This window comes from Taudactylus pleione, unplaced genomic scaffold (genome assembly GCF_031769625.1).
Source record: "Taudactylus pleione unplaced genomic scaffold, aTauple2 ptg001811l, whole genome shotgun sequence".
In the NCBI taxonomy this organism is placed as follows: domain Eukaryota; kingdom Metazoa; phylum Chordata; class Amphibia; order Anura; family Myobatrachidae; genus Taudactylus; species Taudactylus pleione.
Window position 1 is genome coordinate 45,771 of NW_028286208.1, and position 27,309 is coordinate 73,079.

A 27,309-nucleotide genomic window follows, 5' to 3' on the forward strand; every position below is an offset into this window, starting at 1 on the left:
ACACACATATACCATACATACAGTACATACACAGACAGGGCTTGATTCAGAGCCGCTCATAAGCGGCCGCTCGTTCGTTACAAGCGATGTTTGCACAACTGCGCATGCGTATGGATCGTAATACGCATGCGCGAACCAGTCAGTGCGGCCTAATATCGTTTGTTCGCTAAATAGCAAATGCCTGATAATTTGAGTGACAGAATGAGGCGTATGTGGGTGGTAACAGGGGACGGTGCTTGAAAACGGGGAGTGGAGATCCGAAAGCAGGCGTGCTTAAAGGTCAAAATGGGCGTTTTAAGGGTGTGCATAATTAATACAGCAGCGTCATTGACCACGTCACTGGGTTATTTTATAGTCAGAACTGCTCGCAAGATTGCGGTAGGAAAAACCAACCACAAGAATAGCGAGCAGCTCATACGCTGGTCGATGTAGTAGATTAATCTAAATAAATAGCGGACATGACGTAGGATGCGTGCGGCCAGGGGGCGTAGTTTTCCAAAAAACGAACGCATGTTTCGTTCGCTTGTTCAGACCTAGAGGCGTGAACAGACCGCAAAGAGCGAACGGTTCATTTGAATAGCCACCCCTTTTTTCTAAACGAGCGAGCGCAAATAGTGTCCGGCTCTGAATGAGGTCCACAGTACATACATACATACCATACATACTGTGATATGGTCGTGGTAGGGGTCCCCCTCCTGGGGTAGGTGGTCACCTCCATACACACAGCAGCCAGGAAATAGCACACCAGTCATGGGTTTTCGTACAAGCTGGTCGGCGCCAGTTTTTATTGTGCAACATCAATAATCAAATAAACCAAACATAAAATAACTCCTAGCCCGGCTGGGCACTGACTAGACAGGTAACTTCCTCTCTACAAGTGGCAAGGCCTACTACCTCCCCACAAACACAGCACTATCAACAGATCCCAGTGTCTCTGAACAAAACCTCTGTGTCTGTTCTCCCCAGGGAGTGCGAGACACTGCATCCAGGGGTGCTGAGAGGAGGGGGGGAGCAGGTAAAAATTACCGGGGCCCGGGCTTCATACAGCGTGTGCTGAGCTGCAGCCACAGCAGTCTCCTATGCCTGTGGGGGGGAGCGATCACACTGATCGTGCCCCCCCTGGCTTTCCCAGCGCGCAGCGCCGCTGCAATTTTTTTTTCCGGGAAGGGGCGTGGCCACGCCTCCCGTGATTAGGCCACGCCTCCTATTACCCGGGCCCGCCGTGGCTCTCAGCGGGCCTGACTACATCTAAACTCTTACACAACTATATTGAGCCACTTCCAGGTGTAATCCCTAATTAGCCTGCTCTCCGGCTGAAAAGCCTAACACCTGAAATGGCCTTGTTGATGGAGCCCTCCCTTCTCTCTCACATCCACACCCCCAGGACCCAATCTCCGGCTTTTACCAAAACCCAACACTCAGATCTGTTTGTAAAACAGACTTTCCCTGGGGGTTAAAATACATATTACAGTAATCTGGGACACAAATACACGCCATCCCTAACTTCTCCAGTGCTTCTATCACAATACATACACACATTTTATATATATATATATATATATATATATATATATATATATATATATATAAACATGTACATACATACATCTCATGGAACTTACATACATATAACAAATACTTTTTAGGTAGTATTTTACCTGTGCTTAATAGTAACAATTCCATGCTCACCCACCCCTCTGCATTCTGCCTACATCACACAGCCTGTCCGGCACCAATCTCATGGGTCATCACTGTGCCACCCACCCCTCTGCATTCTGCCTACATCACACAGCCTGTCCGACACCAATCTCATGGGTCACCACTGTGCCACCCACCCCTCTGCATTCTGCCTACATCACACAGCCTGTCCGACACCAATCTCATGGGTCATCACTGTGCCACCCACCCCTCTGCATTCTGCCTACACCCCACAGCCTGTACGGCACCAGTCTCATGGGTCATCACTGTGCCACCCACCCCTCTGCATTCTGCCTACACCCCACAGCCTGTCTGACACCAGTCTCATGGGTCATCACTGTGCCACCCACCCCTCTGCATTCTGCCTACACCACACAGCCTGTCCGACAACAATCTCATGGGTCATCACTGTGCCACCCACCCCTCTGCATTCTGCCTACACCCCACAGCCTGTCTGACACCAGTCTCATGGGTCATCACTGTGCCACCAACCCCTCTGCATTCTGCCTACACCCCACAGTCTGTCCGGCACCAGTCTCATGGGTCATCACTGTGCCACCCACCCCTCTGCATTCTGCCTACACCCTACAGCCTGTCCGGCACCAGTCTCATGGGTCATCACTGTGCCACCCACCCCTCTATATTCTGCCTACACCACACAGCCTGTCCGGCACCGGTCTCATGGGTCATCACTGTGCCACCCACCCCTCTATATTCTGCCTACACCACACAGCCTGTCCGACACCAATCTCATGGGTCACCACTGTGCCACCCACCCCTCTGCATTCTGCCTACATCACACAGCCTGTCCGACACCAATCTCATGGGTCACCACTGTGCCACCCACCCCTCTGCATTCTGCCTACATCACACAGCCTGTCCGACACCAATCTCATGGGTCATCACTGTGCCACCCACCCCTCTGCATTCTGCCTACACCCCACAGCCTGTACGGCACCAGTCTCATGGGTCATCACTGTGCCACCCACCCCTCTGCATTCTGCCTACACCCCACAGCCTGTCTGACACCAGTCTCATGGGTCATCACTGTGCCACCCACCCCTCTGCATTCTGCCTACACCACACAGCCTGTCCGACAACAATCTCATGGGTCATCACTGTGCCACCCACCCCTCTGCATTCTGCCTACACCCCACAGCCTGTCTGACACCAGTCTCATGGGTCATCACTGTGCCACCAACCCCTCTGCATTCTGCCTACACCCCACAGTCTGTCCGGCACCAGTCTCATGGGTCATCACTGTGCCACCCACCCCTCTGCATTCTGCCTACACCCTACAGCCTATCCGGCACCAGTCTCATGGGTCATCACTGTGCCACCCACCCCTCTATATTCCGCCTGCACCACACAGCCTGTCCGGCACCGGTCTCATGGGTCATCACTGTGCCACCCACCCCTCTGCATTCTACCTACACCCCACAGCCTGTCCGACACCAATCTCATGGGTCATCACTGTGCCACCCACCCCTCTGCATTCTGCCTACACTCCACAGCCTGTCCGACACCAATCTCATGGGTCATCACTGTGCCACCCACCCCTCTGCAACCTACCTACACCCCACAGCCTGTCCAACACCAATCTCATGCGTCATCACTGTGCCACCCACCCCTCTGCATTCTGCCTACACCCCACAGCCTGTCCAACACCAGTCTCATGGGTCATCACTGTGCCACCCACCAGTCTGCATTCTGCCTACACCCCACAGTCTGTCCGGCACAAGTCTCATGGGTCATCACTGTGCCACCCACCCCTCTGCATTCTGCCTACACCCCACAGTCTGTCCGGCACCAGTCTCATGGGTCATCACTGTGCCACCCACCCCTCTGCATTCTGCCTACACCCCACAGCCTGTACGGCACCAGTCTCATGGGTCATCACTGTGCCACCCACCCCTCTGCATTCTGCCTACACCCCACAGTCTGTCCGGCACCAGTCTCATGGGTCATCACTGTGCCACCCACCCCTCTGCATTCTGCCTACACCCCACAGCCTGTCTGGCACCGGTCTCATGGGTCATCACTGTGCCACCCGCCCCTCTGCATTCTGCCTACACCCCACAGTCTGTCCGGCACCAGTCTCATGGGTCATCACTGTGCCACCCACCCCTCTGCATTCTGCCTACACCCCACAGCCTGTCCAACACCGGTCTCATGGGTCATCAATGTTCCACCCACCCCTCTGCAACCTGCCTACACCACACAGCCTGACCGGCACCGGTCTCATGGGTCATCATTGTGTCACCCACCCCTCTGCATTCTGCCTACACCCCACAGCCTGTCCGGCACCAATCTCATGGGTCATCACTGTGCCACCCACCCCTCTGCATTCTACCTACACCCCACAGCCTGTACGGCACCAGTCTCATGGGTCATCACTGTGCCAACCACCCCTCTGCATTCTGCTTACACCCTACAGCCTGTCCGGCACCAGTCTCATGGGTCATCACTGTGCCACCCACCCCTCTGCAACCTGCCTACACTACACAGCCTGTCCGACACCAATCTCATGGGTCATCACTGTGCCACCCACCCCTCTGCATTCTGCCTACACCCCACAGTCTGTCCGGCACCAGTCTCATGGGTCATCACTGTGCCACCCACCCCTCTGCATTCTGCCTACACCCCACAGCCTGTCTGGCACCGGTCTCATCGGTCATCACTGTGCCACCCGCCCCTCTGCATTCTGCCTACACCCCACAGTCTGTCCGACACCAGTCTCATGGGTCATCACTGTGCCACCCACCCCTCTGCATTCTGCCTACACCCCACAGCCTGTCCGGCACCAGTCTCATGGGTCATCATTGTGCCACCCACCCCCCCTGCATTCTGCCTACACCCCACAGCCTGTCCAACACCAATCTCATGGGTCATCACTGTGCCACCCACCCCTCTGCATTCTGCCTACACCCCACAGCCTGTCCAACACCGGTCTCATGGGTCATCAATGTGCCACCCACCCCTCTGCATTCTGCCTACACCCCACAGCCTGTCCAACACCGGTCTCATGGGTCATCAATGTTCCACCCACCCCTCTGCAACCTGCCTACACCCCACAGCCTGACCGGCACCGGTCTCATGGGTCATCATTGTGTCACCCACCCCTCTGCATTCTGCCTACACCCCACAGCCTGTCCGGCACCAATCTCATGGGTCATCACTGTGCCACCCACCCCTCTGCATTCTACCTACACCCCACAGCCTGTACGGCACCAGTCTCATGGGTCATCACTGTGCCACCCACCCCTCTGCATTCTGCTTACACCCTACAGCCTGTCCGGCACCAGTCTCATGGGTCATCACTGTGCCACCCACCCCTCTGCAACCTGCCTACACTACACAGCCTGTCCGACACCAATCTCATGGGTCATCACTGTGCCACCCACCCCTCTGCATTCTGCCTACATCACACAGCCTGTCCGGCACCGGTCTCATAGGTCATCACTGTGCCACCCACCCCTCTGCATTCTGCCTACACCCCACAGCCTGACCTGCACCAGTCTCATGGGTCATCATTGTGCCACCCACCCCTCTGCATTCTGCCTACACCCCACAGCCTGTCCAACACCAGTCTCATGGGTCATCATTGTGCCACCCACCCCTCTGCATTCTGCCTACACCCCACAGCCTGTCCGGCACCAGTCTCATGGGTCATCATTGTGCCACCCACCCCCCTGCATTCTGCCTACACCCCACAGACTGTCCAACACCAGTCTCATGGGTCATCACTGTGCCACCCACCCCTCTGCATTCTGCCTACACCCCACAGTCTGTCCTGCACCAGTCTCATGGATCATCACTGTGCCACCCACCCCTCTGCATTCTGCCTACACCCCACAGCCTGTCCAACACCAGTCTCATGGGTCATCACTGTGCCACCCACCCCTCTGCATTCTGCCTACATCACACAGCCTGTCCGACAACAATCTCATGGGTCATCACTGTGCCACCCACCCCTCTGCATTCTGCCTACACCCCACAGCCTGTACGGCACCAGTCTTATGGGTCATCACTGTGCCACCCACCCCTCTGCATTCTGCCTACACCCCACAGTCTGTCCGACAACAATCTCATGGGTCATCACTGTGCCACCCACCCCTCTGCATTCTGCCTACACCACACAGCCTGTCCGACACCAATCTCATGGGTCATCACTGTGCCACCCACCCCTCTGCATTCTGCCTACACCCCACAGCCTGTACGGCACCAGTCTCATGGGTCATCACTGTGCCACCCACCCCTCTGCATTCTGCCTACACCCCACAGCCTGTCCGGCACCAGTCTCATGGGTCATCACTGTGCCACCCACCCCTCTGCATTCTGCCTACACCCCACAGCCTGTCCTGCACCAGTCTCATGGGTCATCACTGTGCCACCCACCCCTCTGCATTCTGCCTACACCCCACAGCCTGTCCGGCACCAGTCTCATGGGTCATCACTGTGCCACCCACCCCTCTGCATTCTGCCTACACCCCACAGCCTGTCCAACACCAGTCTCATGGGTCATCACTGTGCCACCCACCCCTCTGCATTCTGCCTACACCCCAGTGTCTGTCCGGCACCGGTCTCATGGGTCATCACTGTGCCACCCACCCCTCTGCATTCTGCCTACACCCCACAGCCTGTCCGGCACCAGTCTCATGGGTCATCACTGTGCCACCCACCCCTCTGCATTCTGCCTACACCCCACAGCCTGTCCGGCACCGGTCTCATGGGTCATCACTGTGCCACCCACCCCTCTGCATTCTGCCTACACCACACAGCCTGTCCAACACCGGTCTCATGGGTCATCACTGTGCCACCCACCCCTCTGCATTCTGCCTACACCCCACAGCCTGTCTGGCACCGGTCTCATGGGTCATCACTGTGCCACCCACCCCTCTGCATTCTGCCTACACCCCACAGTCTGTCCGGCACCGGTCTCATGGGTCATCACTGTGCCACCCACCCCTCTGCAACCTACCTACACCCCACAGCCTGTCCAACACCAGTCTCATGGGTCATCACTGTGCCACCCACCCCTCTGCATTCTGCCTACACCACACAGTCTGTCCGGCACCGGTCTCATAGGTCATCACTGTGCCACCCACCCCTCTGCATTCTGCCTACACCCCACAGCCTGTCCTGCACCAATCTCATGGGTCATCACTGTGCCACCCACCCCTCTGCAGTCTTACTCTCTCATGGGTCTTCGTATACAAATCTCTGCACTGTAGTATTATTACAATGCAGAGCTTAGTGTGGGAGAAGTAGGATTACAAAGTGTCTTCACTCACTTACACATAGTGGTGCTCAGGGAAATGGGCAAAGACTGCATACTGACATAGCAGGGCACAGGGCATACTGACATAGCGGGGCACAGGGCATACTGACATAGCGGGGCACAGGGCATACTGACATAGCGGGGCACAGGGCATACTGACATAGCGGGGCACAGGGCATACTGACATAGCGGGGCACAGGGCATACTGACATAGCGGGGCACAGGGCATACTGACATAGCGGGGCACAGTGCATACTGACATAGCGGGGCACAGGGCATACCGACACCATGGGGCACAGTGCATACTGACATCATGGGGCACAGTGCATACTGACATCAAGGGTCACAACACGGAGTACTGAATTATCACCAATATATTTGATGTCTTTTATACTATATAACAATGTCATTAGAGGCCTGGCTTGCCCCTGTAACTATGGGAATACACTACAAGTCTCTAGTACTTTTATTCTGTTCATAATCTTTATTTTTGATTAATTTATAGAAACTTGTATGCTTCAAATCCCAAAATCCCAGTATAGTTATAATAGGCAGCGACTTCCCCTTATATCCTGTTTACGGGTGTGAGGATCTAACAATGCCCCTTGTTTCCATGTAATATTACAGTCAGTGGCAGAACATTATATTGCCGGCCCCACAGCACAATCTATGCAGTATGTCCCTGCACAGCCATTGTTCTACTCTTCTGTTCCTGTGTGAGGTCTGCACATGGTCTGTGAGACCTAAATGCACTTAGATATCAGTGGAAGCATAACCACCCCACAGCCACTGCACCCCACACTGCACCTCACAGCCACTGCACCCCACACTGCACCTCACAGCTACTGCACCCCAAACTGCACCTCACAGCCACTGCACCCCAAACTGCACCTCACAGCCACTGCACCCCACACTGCACCTCACAGCCACTGCACCTCACAGCCACTGCACCCCAAACTGCACCTCACAGCCACTGCACCCCACACTGCACCTCACAGCCACTGCACCCCACACTGTACCTCACAGCCACTGCACCCCACACTACACCTCACAGCCACTGCACCCCAAACTGCACCTCACAGCCACTTCACCTCACAATGCACCCCACAGCCACTGCACCTCTCACTGCACCTCACAGCCACTGCACCTCACACAAACCTCACACTGCACCTCAAAGCCACTGCACCCCACACTGCAACCCACACTGCACCTCACAGCCACTGCACTTCACACTGCACCTCACAGCCACTGCACCTCAAACTGCACCTGACAGCCACTGCACCCCACACTGCATCTCACAGCCACAGCACCCCACACTGCATCTCACAGCCACTGCACCCCACACTGCACCTCACAGCCACTGCACCCCACACTGCACCTCACAGCCACTGCACCCCAAACTGCACCTCACAGCCACTGCACCCCACACTACACCTCACAGCCACTGCACCCCAAACTGCACCTCACAGCCACTGCACCTCACAAAGCACCCCACAGCCACTGCACCTCACACTGCACCTCACAGCCACTGCACCTCACACAAACCTCACACTGCACCTCAAAGCCACTGCACCCCACACTGCAACCCACACTGCACCTCACAGCCACTGCACTTCACACTGCACCACACAGCCACTGCACCTCAAACTGCACCTGACAGCCACTGCACCTCACAACCACTGCACCCCACATTGCATCTCACAGCCACTGCACCCCACACTGCACCTCACAGCCATTGCACCCCACACTGCACCTCACAGCCACTGCACCCCACACTGCACCTCACAGCCACTGCACCCCACACTGCACCTCCCAGCCACTGCACCCCACACTGTACCTCACAGCCACTGCACCCCACACTACACCTCACAGCCACTGCACCCCAAACTGCACCTCACAGTCACTGCACCTCACAGCCATTGCACCCCACACTGCACCTCACAGCCACTGCACCACAAAATGCACCTCACAGCCACTGCACCCCACACTGCACCTCACAGCCACTGCACCCCACACCACCTCACACTGTGCCTCACAGCCACTGCACCTCACAGCCACTGCACTTCACACTGCACCTCACAGCCACTGCACCCCAAACTGCACCTCACAATGCACCCCACAGCCACTGCACCTCACACTGCACCTCACAGCACCCCACCCTGTACCTCACAGCCACTGCACCCCACACTACACCTCACAGCCACTGCACCCCAAACTGCACCTCACAGCCACTGCACCTCACAATGCACCCCACAGCCACTGCACCTCACAGCCACTGCACCTCACAGAAACCTCACACTGCACCTCAAAGCCACTGCACCTCACAGCCACTGCAACCCACACTGCACCTCACAGCCACTGCACCTGACAGCCACTGCACCTCACAGCCACTGCACCCCACACTGCACCCCAAACTGCACCTCACAGCCATTGCACCCCAAACTGCACCTCACAGCCATTGCACCCCACACTGCACCTCACAGCCACTGCACCCCAAACTGCACCTCACAGCCACTGCACCCCACACTGCACCTCACATCCACTGCACCCCAAACCGTACCTCACAGCCACTGCACCCCAAACTGCACCTCACAGCCATTGCACCCCACACTGCACCTCACAGCCACTGCAACCCACACTGCACCTCACAGCCACTGCACCTCACAGCCACTGCACCCCAAACTGCACCTCACAGCCACTGCACCCCACACTGCACCTCACAGCCACTGCACCCCACACTGCACCTCACAGCCACTGCACCCCACACTGCACCTCACAGCCACTGCACCCCAAACTGCACCTCACAGCCACTGCACCCCACAGCACCTCACAGCCACTGCACCCCACACTGCACCCCACACCACCTCACACTGCACCTCACAGCCACTGCACCTCACAGCCATTGCACCCCACACCACCTCACACTGCACCTCACAGCCACTGCACCTCACAGCCATTGCACCCCACACTGCACCTCACAGCCACTGCACCCCAAACTGCACCTCACAGCCACTGCACCCCACACTGCACCTCACAGCCACTGCACCCCAAACTGTACCTCACAGCCACTGCACCCCACACTACACCTCACAGCCACTGCACCCCAAACTGCACCTCACAGCCATTGCACCCCACACTGCACCTCACAGCCACTGCACCCCAAACTGCACCTCACAGCCACTGCACCCCACACTGCACCTCACAGCACCTGCACCCCAAACTGCACCTCACAGCCACTGCACCCCACACTGCACCTCACATCCACTGCACCCCAAACCGTACCTCACAGCCACTGCACCCCACACTACACCTCACAGCCACTGCACCCCAAACTGCACCTCACAGCCATTGCACCCCACACTGCACCTCACAGCCACTGCACCCCAAACTGCACCTCACAGCCATTGCACCCCACACTGCACCTCACAGCCACTGCAACCCACACTGCACCTCACAGCCACTGCACCTCACAGCCACTGCACCCCAAACTGCACCTCACAATGCACCTCACAGCCACTGCACCCCACACTGCACCTCACAGCCACTGCACCTCACAGCCACTGCACCCCAAACTGCACCTCACAGCCACTGCACCCCACAGCACCTCACAGCCACTGCACCTCACAACCACTGCACCCCACACCACCTCACACTGCACCTCACAGCCACTGCACCTCACAGCCATTGCACCCCACACCACCTCACACTGCACCTCACAGCCACTCACCTCACAGCCACTGCACCCCACAGCCACTGCACCCCAAACTGCACCTCACAGCCACTGCACCCCACACTGCACCTCACAGCCACTGCACCCCACACTGCACCTCACAGCCACTGCACCCCACACTGTACCTCACAGCCACTGCACCCCACACTACACCTCACAGCCACTGCACCCCAAACTGCACCTCACAGCCATTGCACCCCAAACTGCACCTCACAGCCACTGCACCCCACAGCACCTGCACCCCACACCACCTCACACTGCACCCCACACTGCACCTCACAGCCACTGCAACTCACAGCCACTGCACCCCAAACTGCACCTCACAATGCACCCCACAATGCACCCCACACTGCACCTCACACTGCACCTCACAGCCACAGCACCCCAGACTGTACCTCACAGCCACTGCACCCCACACTACACCTCACAGCCACTGCACCCCAAACTGCACCTCACAGCCACTGCACCTCACAATGCACCTCACAGCCACTGCACCTCACAGAAACCTCACACTGCACCTCAAAGCCACTGCACCCCACACTGCACCTCACAGCCACTGCAACCTACACTGCACCTCACAACCACTGCACCCCACACCACCTCACACTGCACCTCACAGCCACTGCACCCCACACCACCTCACACTGCACCTCACAGCCACTGCACCTCACAGCCATTGCACCCCACACTGCACCTCACAGCCACTGCACCCCACACTGCACCTCACAGCCACTGCACCCCACACTGCACCTCACAGCCACTGCACCCCAAACTGCACCTCACAGCCACTGCACCCCAAACTGCACCTCACAGCCACTGCACCCCACAGCCACTGCACCCCACACTACACCTCACAGCCACTGCACCCCAAACTGCACCTCACAGCCATTGCACCCCACACTGCACCTCACAGCCACTGCACCCCAAACTGCACCTCACAGCCATTGCACCCCACACTGCACCTCACAGCCACTGCACCCCACACTGCACCTCACAGCCACTGCACCCCAAACTGCACCTCACAATGCACCTCACAGCCACTGCACCCCACACCACCTCACACTGCACCTCAGAGCCACTGCACCCCACACTGCACCTCAGAGCCACTGCACCCCACACTGCACCTCACAGCCACTGCACCCCACACTGCACCTCACAGCCACTGCACCTCACAGCCACTGCACCCCAAACTGCACCTCACAATGCACCTCACAGCACCTCACAGCCACTGCACCCCACACCACCTCACACTGCACCACAGTCACTGCACCTCACAGCCACTGCACCCCACACTGCACCTCACAGCCACTGCACCCCACACTGCACCTCACAGCCACTGCACCCCACACTGCACCTCACAGCCACTGCACCTCAAACTGTACCTCACAGCCACTGCACCCCACACTACACCTCACAGCCACTGCACCCCAAACTGCACCTCACAGCCACTGCACCTCACAGCCATTGCACCCCACACTGCACTTCACGGCTCCTGCACCTCACAGCTCCTGCACCCCACACTGCACCTCATGGCCCCTGCACCCCACACTGCACCTCACGGCCCCTGCATCCCACACTGCACCTCACGGCCACTGCACCCCACGGCCACTGCACCCCACACTGTACCTCACACTGCACCTCACAGCCACTGCACCCCAAACTGCACCTCACAATGCACCTCACAGCCACTGCACCCCACACCACCTCACACTGCACCTCAGAGCCACTGCACCCCACACTGCACCTCAGAGCCACTGCACCCCACACTGTACCTTCCAGTCACTGCACCCCACACTGCACCTCACAGCCACTGCACCCCACACTGAACCTCACAGCCACTGCATCCCACACTGCACCTCACAGCCACTGCACCCCACAGCCACTGCACCTCATAACCACTGCACCCCACACTGCACCTCATAACCACTGCACCCCACAGCCACTGCACCTCATAACCACTGCACCCCACACTGCACCTCACAGCCACTGCACCCCACACTGCACTTCACAGCCACCGCACCTCACAACCACTGCACCCCACACTGCACCTCACACGCACTGCACCCTACACTGCACCCCACAGCCACAGCACCCCACACTGCACCTCACAGCCACTGCACCCCACACTGCACTTCACGGCTCCTGCACCTCACAGCTCCTGCACCCCACACTGCACCTCATGGCCCCTGCACCCCACACTGCACCTCACGGCCCCTGCATCCCACACTGCACCTCACGGCCACTGCACCCCACGGCCACTGCACCCCACACTGTACCTCACACTGCACCTCACAGCCACTGCACCCCACACTGCACCTCACAGCCACTGCACTCCACACTGCATCTCACGGCCCCTGCACCTCACAGCCACTGCCCCCCACACTGCACCTCACAGCTACTGTACCCCAAAGCTGCTGCACACTCTATCGCTGCACCCCACAGCTGCTTCCATATGGCACAACAAGGACAGGTGTATGAGGACACATCAGGCACATTTACAGCAAGAATACGGATAGTAGCATTCCTAGATTATCACTGAATACAAATATTTTGGCAATACGAATACCATGATGACAGTAGTAAAATAAATGGTGCGCCCATTATAAAGAAGTTGTGTTCCATGTCCATACCCCGTATCCCGGGATCCCAGGCTCTCCGGCTGCTCCCATGGCTCCTAAATGCCCCTGCCAGGAGACAAACAGATGACAGTTATATATGGCATGATGCTTCCTGTGCTGGGAGACTCAGGCATCGCATTACCAAAGGCTTTCTATGTCTCCCAGTTACAGTAATAAGACATCTCCCTGTGTGATGCTGTGGTGAGAGCCCCTGGGATGCCTGATTACAGGGAAGAATGTCACATTTTGCTTACATGATAATTGCTGCCCTTTCATCTACTCGCTGATTTATATTATAGATGTAAACAAACGCAGACAGTTATTCTGTTACATCTGATTACACAAAGATGCTTCTGTCTCCTCCACAGTCAGACACCCACCAGTGGCCCTCGTGTCCCCCGCGATCCTTTAGGACCTGATTCGGCTTGTAGTCCGCGGTCACCTATGCCTCCGATTTCTCCAACTGGTCCCATCTGCCCCTTCTCTCCCTGTGGGGAACAGTAAGAGAGACGTAATTCAGTCCTATTAAGTTACTAATAAATTCAGGTGTAATCTACAGACAAATGACGGAAGTTCCGCACACTTGGCAATCCGGCTAAAGAGAAATCGTGTGTAAGGGGCACTGCTACTATGGGCATTATGTGTAAGGGGCACTGCTGCTATGAGCATTGCGTGTAAGGGGCACTGCTGCTATGGGCATTATGTGTAAGGGGCACTACTACTGTGGGCATTGCGTATAAGGGGCACTACTACTGTGGGCATTGCGTGTAAGGGGCACTACTACTGTGGGCATTGCGTGTAAGGGGCACTGTTGCTATGGGCATTATGTGTAAGGGGCACTACTACTGTGGGCATTGTGTTTAAGGGGCACTATTGCTGTGGGCATTATGTGTAAGGGGCACTATTGCTGTAGGCATTATGTGTAAGGGGCACTACTACTGTTGGTATTATGTGTTAGGGGAGCTACTACTGTGGGATTATGTCTAAGGGGCGCTACTACTGTGGCCATTATGTGAAGGGGCACTACTACTGTGGGCATTATTTATAATGGGCACTACTGTACTGTGGGCATTGATTATAAGGGGCACTACTACTGTGGCCATTATATGTAAGGGGCACTTGTACTGTGGGTATTATGTGTAAGGGGCACTACTACTGTGGGCATTGTTTATAAGGGGGACTACTGTGGGCATTGTTTGTAATGGGCACTACTACTGTGGGCATTGTTTATAAGGGGCACTACTACTGTGGGCATTGTTTATAAGGGTCACTACTGTGGGCATTATGTGTATAAAGAACAATACTGTGGGCATTGTTTATAAGGGGCACTACTGTGGGCATTGTTTATAAGGGTCACTACTGTGGGCATTATGTGTATAAAGAGCAATACTGTGGGCATTGTTTATAAGGTGCACTACTGTGGGCATTATGTGTATAAAGAGCAATACTGTGGGCATTATCTGTATAAGGGGCACTACTGTGTGTTAAATAAGGGACACTACTATGTGGTGTAATGTGAATAAGATTGTTCTGGTGTGTGGTGTAATTTGAATTGGGGGTACTACTGTGTGGCCACGCCCCTCTATTGGTGAGACCATGCCTCTTTTTGTGGCACGTGCTGTCCCTTTATAAAAAATGGGGGGGCAAATTTATAGCTTGCAGGGGGGTGCCAAAGACCCTAGCACCAACCCTGCATACTCACTATGGAGCTCATTCAGAGCTGCTCGCAAGTGGTTCGATGGTGACCCATTGTGCAAGCGCCGCCTCAGGCGTGCGCGAGCCCCGTCCAGCGACTTCAGCTCAGTCGCTGTGGGTCTCGCTACAAGACGGGGCGGCTGTCGATGGTGAGTGACAGCTCGCCCCATTTGTAGGCGGGAAGGGGGGGGGGTGGCAGCACAAATGCAAGCATTCCCTTAGGAACACCTGGCGTTTGTCGGAGGCCCTACTGACATCACTAGTGTCAGCAGTAGTGATGTCAGTAGTGGACTTCCTGCTCTATTAGAGCAGGGAGTCCAGTCGGCCTTGCGGTAGCCGAGACCCTACCACAAGGTCTTGTCGCAAGGCCGATAGTCGCGATTATCGCGATGGCCTCCTGCCCACTCGCACAAGCTGTGGGAGGTCTCCCACAGCTTAGCGAGTGACCAGAGAAAAAAAAAAAAACACGCCCATCGGACCCTGCGAGGGGCCTCGGGCAGCGAGAGGGTCAGTATCATGGACTATATGTCACTGACACAGGTAAGCCATACTCACTATACTATATGTCACTGACACGTATAAGCCATACTCACTATACTATATGTCACTGACACGTATAAGTCATACTCACTATACTATATGTCACTGACACGTATAAGCCATACTCACTATACTATATGTCACTGATACAGATAAGCCATACTCACTATACTATATGTCACTGACACATATAAGCCATACTCACTATACTATATGTCACTGACACGTATAAGCCATGCTCACTATACTATATGTCACTGACACGTATAAGACATACTCACTATACTATAGGTCACTGACACATGTAAGCCATACTCACTATACTATATGTCACTGACACGTATAAGCCATACTCACTATACTATATGTCACTGACACGTATAAGCCATACTCACTATACTATATGTCACTGACATGTATAAGCCATACTCACTATACTATAGGTCACTGACACGTATAAGCCATACTCACTATACTATATGTCACTGATACAGATAAGCCATACTCACTATACCATATGTCACTGACACGTATAAGCCATACTCACTATACTATATGTCACTGACACGTATAAGCCATACTCACTATACTATATGTCACTGACACGTATAAGCCATACTCACTATACTATATGTTCCTGACACGTATAAGCCATACTCACTATACTATAGGTCACTGACACGTATAAGACATACTCACTATACTATAGGTCACTGACACAGATAAGCCATACTCACTATACTATAGGTCACTGACACGTATAAGCCATACTCACTATACTATATGTCACTGACACGTATAAGCCATACTCACTATACTATATGTCACTGACACGTATAAGCCATACTCACTATACTACAGGTCACTGACACGTATAAGCCATACTCACTATACTATATGTCACTGATACAGATAAGCCATACTCACTATACTATATGTCACTGACACATATAAGCCATACTCACTATACTATATGTCACTGACACGTATAAGCCATGCTCACTATACTATATGTCACTGACACAGATAAGCCATACTCACTATACTATATGTCACTGACACATGTAAGCCATACTCACTATACTATATGTCACTGACATGTATAAGCCATACTCACTATACTATATGTCACTGACACGTATAAGCCATACTCACTATACTATATGTCACTGACACAGATAAGCCATACTCACTATACTATATGTCACTGACACGTATAAGCCATACGCACTATACTATATGTCACTGACACGTATAAGCCATACGCACTATACTATATGTCACTGACACGTATAAGCCATACTCACTATACTATATGTCACTGACACAGATAAGCCATATTCACTATACTATATGTCACTGACACGTATAAGCCATACTCACTATACTATATGTCACTGACACGTATAAGCCATACTCACTATACTATATGTCACTGACACGTATAAGCCATACTCACTATACTATATGTCACTGACACGTATAAGCCATACTCACTATACTATATGTCACTGACACGTATAAGCCATACTCACTATATTATATGTCACTGACACGTATAAGCCATACTCACTATACTATATGTCACTGACACGTATAAGCCATACTCACTATACCATATGTCACTGACACGTATAAGCCATACTCACTATACTATATGTCAATGACACGTATAAGCCATACTCACTATACTATATGTCACTGACACATATAAGCCATACTCACTATACTATATGTCACTGACACGTATAAGCCATACTCACTATACTATACGTCACTGACACGTATAAGCCATACTCACTATACTATATGTTACTGACACAAATAAGTAATAAATAATACTATACAGATGTGTCCACATACATCTTAGCACCGTGCGCTACAAGTTGTGTTAAACACAACGCTTGAACGCTGAAGGACTCGCTTGCGATAAGTGTCACTTTGTGCGGATTTTCACTTTCAAATGCGTCTAATTCGCACAGCGATGCAAAGTGGACACACAAGCAGCTTCAGCTGATTAAAATGATATGTAGCATGCCTGTATTCTGTGTGTGTGACTGCGGGTGTATCTGCATGCCTATATTCTGTGTGTGTGACTGCGGGTTTATCTGCATGCCTATATTCTGTGTGTGACTGCTGGTGTATCTGCATGCCTATATTCTGTGTGTGTGTGACTGCGGATGTATCTGCATGCCTATATTCTGTGTGTGTGACTGCGGGTGTATCTGCATGCCTATATTCTGTGTGTGTGTGACTGCGGGTTTATCTGCATGCCTATATTCTGTGTGTGTGACTGCGGGTTTATCTGCATGCCTATATTCTGTGTGTGACTGCTGGTGTATCTGCATGCCTATATTCTGTGTGTGTGTGACTGCGGATGTATCTGCATGCCTATATTCTGTGTGTGTGACTGCGGGTGTATCTGCATGCCTATATTCTGTGTGTGTGTGTGACTGCGGGTGTATCTGCATGCCTATATTCTGTGTGTGACTGCTGGTGTATCTGCATGCCTATATTCTGTGTGTGTGACTGCGGGTGTATCTGCATGCCTATATTCTGTGTGTGTGTGACTGCGGGTGTATCTGCATGCCTATATTCTGTGTGTGACTGCGGGTGTAACTGCATGCCTATATTCTGTGTGTGTGTGACTGCGGGTGTATCTGCATGCCTATATTCTGTGTGTGTGACTGCGGGTGTATCTGCATGCCTATATTCTGTGTGTGACTGCAGGTGTATCTGCATGCCTATATTCTGTGTGTGGCTGCATGCCTGTATCTGCATGCTTGTATTCTGTGTGTGTGACTGCGGGTGTATCTGCATGCCTGTATTCTGTGTGTGTGACTGTGGGTGTATCTGCATGCCTATATTCTGTGTGTGTGACTGCGCGTGTATCTGCATGCCTATAGTCTGTGTGTGTGACTGCGGGTGTATCTGCATGCCTATATTCTGTGTGTGTGACTGCGGGTGTATCTGCACGCCTATATTCTGTGTGTGTGTGTGACTGCGGGTGTATCTGCATGCCTATATTCTGTGTGTGTGACTGTGGGTGTATCTGCATGCCTATATTCTGTGTGTGTGACTGCGGGTGTATCTGCACGCCTATATTCTGTGTGTGACTGTGGGTGTATCTGCATGCCTGTATTCTGTGTGTGACTGTGGGTGTATCTGCATGCCTATATTCTGTGTGTGACTGTGGGTGTATCTGCATGCCTATATTCTGTGTGTGTGACTGCGGGTGTATCTGCATGCCTATATTCTGTGTGTGACTGCGGCTGTATCTGCATGCCTGTATTCTGTGTGTGACTGCAGGTGTATCTGCATGCCTGTATTCTGTGTGTGACTGCGGGTGTATCTGCATGCCTGTATTCTGTGTGTGTGACTGTGGGTGTATCTGCATGCCTGTATTATGTGTGTGTGACTGCGGGTGTATCTGCATGTGAAATGCTACGTTATAGTGTCACAGCTGCTGACACAGCTACAGTCATAGTCACACACAGAATATAGGCATGCAGATACACCCGCAGTCACACACACAGAATATAGGCATGCAGATACAGCCGAAGTCACACACACAGAACATAGGCATGCAGATACACCCACAGTCACACACAGAATATAGGCATGCAGATACACCCGCAGTCACACACACAGAATATAGGAATGCAGATACACCCGCAGTCACACACACAGACTATAGGCATGCAGATACAGCCGCAGTCACACACAGAATATAGGCATGCAGATACAGCCGCAGTCACACACACAGAATACAGGCATGCAGATACACCCGCAGTCACACACACAGAACATAGGCATGCAGATACACCCGCAGTCACACACAGAATATAGGCATGCAGATACACCCACAGTCACACACACAGAATATAGGCATGCAGATACAGCCGCAGTCACACACACAGAACATAGGCATGCAGATACACCCGCAGTCACACACAGAATATAGGCATGCAGATACACCCGCAGTCACACACACAGAATATAGGCATGCAGATACACCCGCAGTCACACACAGAATATAGGCATGCAGATACACCCGCAGTCACACAGTATATAGGCATGCAGATACACCCGCAGTCACACACACAGAATATAGGCATGCAGATACAGCCGCAGGTGCTTGTGAACGGGAGAGTGGTGCTGTGATCGCAGGCGTGTCTGGGCGTCAAAACAGATTTTTATGGGTGCGCATAATTAGCATGGAGGCGTCATTGTACACGTCACTTGGTTGTGGGGTAGGGTTTACCTCAAGCACTGCGTGCAGCTCCGATGGCTCTCGATGGTTCTGATTAATCATACAGTTCCTAAAGCTGACGTGTGCTAAGTAAGATAAGTGGGCGTCTTTATACCGGTGTGCGTTCGCTTTGCCGTCGCTCTCCAAGAAATAGAGGGCGTCCTTACACCAGATGCGATCACGGAATTTGCATACCCGGCCCCCTTTTGGCTGCGAGAGAGCGCAGTTTAGCGTCCGGGTCTGAATCGACCCCTCAGACCCATCTCCATGTGTGCCCCCCCCAGCCATTAACCTCACCGCACGTCACTGGTACTGGGGGAGTCCGCACAGCGCGGAGCTGAAATTCTGTCCCCAGAGCAAACTGAGACCTCAAAATACTTCTATAGGTCCCATATCTTATCCACATCACAGGGCCCCACCGGCTATTCTGCTATTATCAGATGAAATGTGGGTGTGATGCAGAAGTGGATGGAAATAGGGTGTAAGTGCTCTGACATTGCATATACATGCGAAGAACCGCTGTGACTGCCCCGTACCCGGACACTACTACTGCTACTACCGGTCAGCATTACTGTGCATTCGCACCAGCCCTATACTCAAAAGCATGGTTGGTGTAGTGGTTAGCATTCCTTCTTTACAGCACTCAAGTCTTGGGTTTGATGCCCACCAAGGCCCTGTTGATGTGGAGTTTGTATGTTCTCCCCATGTTTGCATGGGTTTCCTCTGGGTTCTCTTTTCTTTTACACTCTATACACATACTGTAAATAAGAAGAAAACCTGCACTTGTTCTTGTCTGGAAATATTTACTTTATTAACAAAGTAAATGACACATTCAGACATTAAATAATAAATGAAGAAAAGCAAAGTTACCTTTTTACCTGGCCGCCCCCTTGGACCTTGAGTTCCTTGTTTGCCCTCGGACCCCTGCGTGAGAACAGCGATGACTAAGCATGAATGTGGGGGACATATAGGGGCTGTACAGTCTCTAGTGATAAAACACAGCAATATAATGTAATAATACACCGATACACAGATATAGATTCTTCTATCCACAAAGACAATATGTGCTACTGCCGGTAATTATATCTCACAGATAATGGCCAAGTGGTTCCATTTATGAGGCACTGATGTGTTGGTTGTGAGCAGGATGGCAGCACTTGTAGGGGACATTTGCAGGAGCCGACGGAAAACGTTGGGCAGCATGAGGGGTCCCTTGCTAAGCATGCTGGTGCCAGTGGTTCTACAGATCAGTGCAAAAACATCTTCTGGAGTTAGTTTACTTGGGCAGGGTGTATTCTCAGGGGTCTTCTCTCCACAGACAGATTTCATTCTCAGCCACCTCTGCGGTGAGGCTCTTGTGTTCCCATATACTTCTAATAGGCCACATTCTGCAACTCCAAGTACATATCCAGGTGTACGTGTAACGAAGATCCTGATGTCTCCTCACACGCATCATTGGCTTAGTAATGAGAACATAACATTTCTTCCCCACTAAGTCTCCATTTTTCCTTCCCTCAATTATAACCTTTTATCAACACACATACACCTTCTTCCACTGTACTTTTACTTGATTCTCTGCAAATCTCCTGCACTTTCTCTTACATATATATTCTGTTCCTACATCTAGATTTCCTCCCCAAACTCTACCCAGCCACACCATGACCATGTTCTCATCCAATTCCTCCTCCACTCAGTGTATACCCGATCCACTGCTTTGCTACCTTCTTCCACCTTTATCATTTCCCCCTTATCTCCTCCTTCCTTTATCTCCCCTCCTCTGTCTGCCTTCCTCCCTCTCCTCTCCCATTACTCCACATTTGTTCTCTTCTACCCCACCTGGGTCCTACTACCCCACCGCTAATCCTTCCTCCAAGCCTCCTCTCCACGCCATGCCACCCCACCTCCACCCACATCTCATTAAACTCCCTCCCTGCCCACCACCTCCAGGTTCCCTTCCCAACACTGGTGCTCGCACAATCTCTCCACTACATTCATCTCGGTCACCCTAATTAATCTCACCTTCTCGTCACAGCAACCCTGATAATCTCATTCACATCTCTCCCATAAACACTGTCCCTCTATCCTGTGCCCTCTGGAATGCCAGATCAGTCTGTAATAAACTGGTTCCCACCCATGACCTTTTCATTTCCAAAAACTTGCATCTCCTAGCCATTACTGAAACCTGGATATCACCCTCTGACACCACTTCCCCTGCAGCTATCTCTTCTGGGGGCCTCACCTTCTCGGCCTGGGGGTCGCCATGGTGGTGGTGTGGGGGTCCTTCTATCCCCAGGTTACTCCTACCAACTACTACCCTCTGAACCATCCCTTACATTGTGTACATTTGAGGTTCATGCTATATGCCTCTTCCAACCAGTACATCTGCGAGTAGCTGTAATTTACCATCCCCCTGGCCCTCCCTCTAAGTTCCTTGACAACTTTGCTTCCTGGCTCCCTCACTTTCTCTCCTCTGACCTCCCCTCCATTATCCTTGGTGACTTCAATATTCCAATTGATATCCCCACAGAATCCTCTGCCTCCAAACTCCTTACCCTCACATCTTCATTTGGTCTCTCACAATGGACCTCCTCACCCTCACATGTGAGTCTTCACTCACCGCTGTAATATTTCTAATTATTCCAACTCCCCATTCCCCCTCTCTGATCATCACCTTCTTTCTTTTAACCTATCTCTCTCTCCCTCCTCTCCTCTACCTCCGAAGGCCACCATCACTAAACGTAACATTGAGGCTATCAATGCCGTTTCTTTATCTTCCCTGCTTGACTCGCTTCTCTCCCCTATCCTCTCTCTCCTGCCCTGAACAAGCTGCTTCCCTATACAATGCCTCCCTCACTTCTGCTCTGGACTCTGTTGCACAGGCAATCACTACTCACCCTCGCAGATCCACACTACAACCCTGGCATTCCAAATGCACCAGATATCTGCAAAGGTGTTCAAGAATTGCCGAGCGACGCTCTAAGGCAGATTTTCTCCACTTCAAATTTATGCTCTCATCCTACAGTGTTGCCCTTTCCCTATCTAAACAGTCCTATTTCAAGAACCTCATTTCCTCCCAGTCCTCAAATCCCCAGCGTCTCTTCACCACCACTCCCTCCTCTGTCCACCCCCTCCCCGCCTCCCCTCCTCACTCACTGCCATTGACTTTGCTACCTACTTTACATCCAAAATCGATTCCATACATCAGGACATCACATCCCACCAGTCCCCTTGCTCTACACCTTCTTTCCCTGATCACCCATCTCCATTCATTTCACCGACTCTGACAGCCTTCTCCCCTGTATCTGGAGAGGAAGTCATGGCTCTCATCCAGTCCTCCCCCCTTTCTACCTCCCCCCTTGACCCTATCCCTTCACGTCTCCTCCGCTACCTCTCTCCTTGTTGCTGTTCCCATCTTGCCCACCTCCTCAATCTCTCCCTCTCATCTGGCACTGTCCCTTCTACATTCAAACATGCGATAGTCTCCTCCATTCTCAAAAAACCTACCCTTGATCCCAGCACTCTCTCCAACTACCGTCCCATCTCTCTCCTCCCTTTTGCCTCCAAGCTCCTTGAGTGTGTTGTTTACAAACGCCCTACTGCCTTTCTTTCCTCCCACTCCCTGCTTGATCCTTTTCAGTCTGGCTTCCATTCTCTCCACTCCACTGAAACTGCCCTCACAAAAGTCAGCAATGACCTCCTTGCTGCCAAATCCAAGGGCCACTACTCTCTGCTTATTCTCCTTGACCTCTCTGCTTCCTTTGACACTTTTGACCACCCTCTCTTGCTGCAAATCCTTCACTCCCTTGATTTACGTGACACTGCTCTCTCCTGGCTGTCGTCCTACCTCTCAGACCGGTCCTTCTCTGTCTCTTCTCATGACTCCTTTTCCCCACCACAGCCTCTTACAGTAGGTGTTCCCCAAGGTTCCGTTCTTGGACCTCTACTATTCTCCCTCTATACGTCCTCTCTATGTGAACTCATCAGCTCTTTTGACCTCCATTATCACCTCTATGCTGATGATTCTCAGATCTACCTTTCCTCCCCTGACCTCTCCCCCTCTCTCCTCACTCGTATCTCCAACTGTCTCTCTGCTATTTCTTCCTGGATGTCCCAGCGATTTCTTACACTTAATATGTCTAAGACTGAGCTGATCATTTTTCCACCCTCCAACATAACCTCACTTCCCACTATTTCTTTAACAATTGATGACACAACTATCTCTTCTAGCCCCAAGGTGCGCTGTCTTGGAGTTATCCTGGACTCCTCCCTCTCCTACAAACCACATATCCAGAGCCTCTCACAGTCCTGTCACTTCCATCTCAAAAATATTTCCAAGATTAGACCCTTTCTCACCCAGGATGCCACAAAAACCCTCATACATTCACTGGTCATATCCAGATTGGACTACTGTAACCTTCTCCTATCTGGCCTCCCCAACTCCCATCTCTCACCTCTCCAGTCTGTCCTCAATGCTGCTGCTTGACTCATCTTCCTCTCCAAACGCTCGACATCTGCCTCCCCTCTCCTACAAGCCCTCCACTGGCTCCCCTTCCCTTTTAGAACCCAATTCAAGGTTCTCACACTTGCTTACAAAGCCCTCACCCATTCCTCTCCCATTTATATCTCTGACCTCATCTCCCTCCACTCTCCTGGCCGCCCCCTTCTCTCAACCAATGCACACCGCCTCTCATGCCAACTGATTACTTCCTCCCACTCCCGCCTCCAAGATTTTGCCCGTGCTCTTCCCGACCTTTGGAGCTCTCTCCCTCTCCCTATCAGACTCTCCTCCTCTTTACAATCCTTCAAACGGGCTCTCAAGATCCACTACTTCATCAAAGCCTTCCAGCTCCCATCCTAACTTGCTGCAACATGCTCCTTCCTCCGTTTACCCCATTCTGTGTCACACCTGTTTGTCTGCCCCTCCCCTTTAGAATGTAAGCTCTTACGAGCAGGGCCTATACCCTCTTATGCTTCTCCTTACTTTACTTTCACCTACTTCTTACCCCCCACCATGGCACCTAACACTTGGTTGCTTACGCTCTGTTGCATATCTAGGTGTTATGGTCACTTATGTATCAATGTATATTATCCATGTCCTGGTCCTATTTCGTACTGTAAGTCAGTTGTCAAATTATTTGTTTATGTACTTTGTAAGGCGCTGCGGAACACTTGTGGCGCCATATAAATAAACAATAATAATATTAATATAACACAGGCTAACAGGCATTGTTGTCGGAGAGTAATAGAAGCTGATATGAATGAAGTGTGTGGCGTTGGACTGAGCAGCGATGTGTCTCCCATTCTACCTTGCTCATCTCCTGTAGAATCTGTAGGCACGCTGCGCTACGTGCATTTTTTGGGGTCGTTCCATAGACTAGGAAGGGGGCGCACATATTGAAATACACAGGGGGGACAAGCACACATGGACAGTGGACACAGAGAATCAGTATGAGCTGCCAGGAGAACAGACACACACATGAGCTTGGGACACATACACAGAGAATCAGTATGAGCCACCAGGGGGGACAGACACACATGGACAAAGGACACACACATAGAGAAGTTGTGTGAGCCACCAGGGGGGACAGATATACATGGGCTTGGGACACACATAGATAATCAGTATGAGCCACCAGGGGGGACATACACACATAGGAAGGGGACACACACATAGAGAACCAGTATGAGCCACTAGGGGGGGCAGACACACATAGGCAGGGGGCACACACAGAGAATCAGTATGAGCCACCAGGGAGGACAGACACACATGGACAGGGGACACACACATAGAGAAACAGTATGAGCCACCAGGGGGTACAGACACACATGGACAGGAGACACACATAGAGAAACAGTATGAGCCACCAGGGGGTGTACAGACACACATGGACAGGAGACACACACAGAGAAGCAGTATGAGCCACCAGGAGGACAGACACACATGGACAGGAGACACACATAGAGAAGCAGTATGAGCCACCAGGGGGGACAGACACACATAGGAAGGGGTCACACATAGAGAACCAGTATGAGCCACCAGGGAGGACAGACACACATGGACAGGGGACACACACATAGAGAAACAGTATGAGCCACCAGGGGGTACAGACACACATGGACAGGAGACACACATAGAGAAGCAGTATGAGCCACCAGGGGGGACAGACACACATTGTCAGGGGACACACACATAGAGAATTAATGAGAGCAACCGGGGGGGGGGGGGGGCGGACACGCATGGACAGGGGACACACACATAGAGAATCAGTATGAGCCACCAGGGAGGACAGACACACATGGACAGGGGACACACACATAGAGAAACAGTATGAGCCACCAGGGGGTACAGACACACATGGACAGGAGACACACATAGAGAAGCAGTATGAGCCACCAGGGGGGACAGACACGCATGGACAGGGGACACACACATAGAGAATCAGTATGAGCCACCAGGAGGACAGACACACATGGACAGGGAACACAAACATAGAAAAGCAGTACGAGCCACCAGGGGAGACAGACACACATGGCCTGGGGACACACACACATAGAGAATTAATGAGAGCAACCGGGGGGGGGGGGCAGACACACATGGACAGGGGACACACATAGAGAATCAGTATGAGCCACCAGGAGGACAGACACACATGGACAGGGAACACAAACATAGAAAAGCAGTATGAGCCACCAGGGGAGACAGACACACATGGCCTGGGGACACACACACATAGAGAATTAATGAGAGCAACCGGGGGGGGGGGCAGACACACATGGACAGGGGACACACACATAGAGAATCAGTATGAGCCACCAGGAGAACAGACACACATGGACAGGAGACACACATAGAGAAGCAGTATGAGCCACCAGGGGGGACAGACACACATAGGAAGGGGACACACACATAGAGAATTAATGAGAGCAACCGGGGGGGGGGGGGGGCGGACACGCATGGACAGGGGACACACACATAGAGAATCAGTATGAGCCACCAGGGAGGACAGACACACATGGACAGGGGACACACACAGAGAAACAGTATGAGCCACCAGGGGGTACAGACACACATGGACAGGAGACACACATAGAGAAGCAGTATGAGCCACCAGGGGGGACAGACACGCATGGACAGGGGACACACACATAGAGAATCAGTATGAGCCACCAGGAGGACAGACACACATGGACAGGGAACACAAACATAGAAAAGCAGTACGAGCCACCAGGGGAGACAGACACACATGGCCTGGGGACACACACACATAGAGAATTAATGAGAGCAACCGGGGGGGGGGGGCAGACACACATGGACAGGGGACACACACATAGAGAATCAGTATGAGCCACCAGGAGGACAGACACACATGGACAGGGAACACAAACATAGAAAAGCAGTATGAGCCACCAGGGGAGACAGACACACATGGCCTGGGGACACACACACATAGAGAATTAATGAGAGCAACCGGGGGGGGGGCAGACACACATGGAC

The 27,309-nt window shown here is 52.5% G+C and overlaps 1 protein-coding gene across 1 annotated transcript in view; it reads right to left on the minus strand.

Moving 5' to 3' along the window:
* LOC148436330 (uncharacterized) overlaps positions 1–27,309 on the minus strand; it is a gene marked incomplete at both ends in the record, with an annotated part of 94,754 nt that overhangs the window by 29,559 nt on the left and 37,886 nt on the right. The window contains 3 exons of the mRNA XM_088465039.1: positions 13,340–13,393; positions 13,708–13,815; positions 20,685–20,738. Coding sequence (XP_088321165.1) covers positions 13,340–13,393; positions 13,708–13,815; positions 20,685–20,738 — 216 coding nt within the window. The remainder of the gene's footprint in view (positions 1–13,339; positions 13,394–13,707; positions 13,816–20,684; positions 20,739–27,309) is intronic.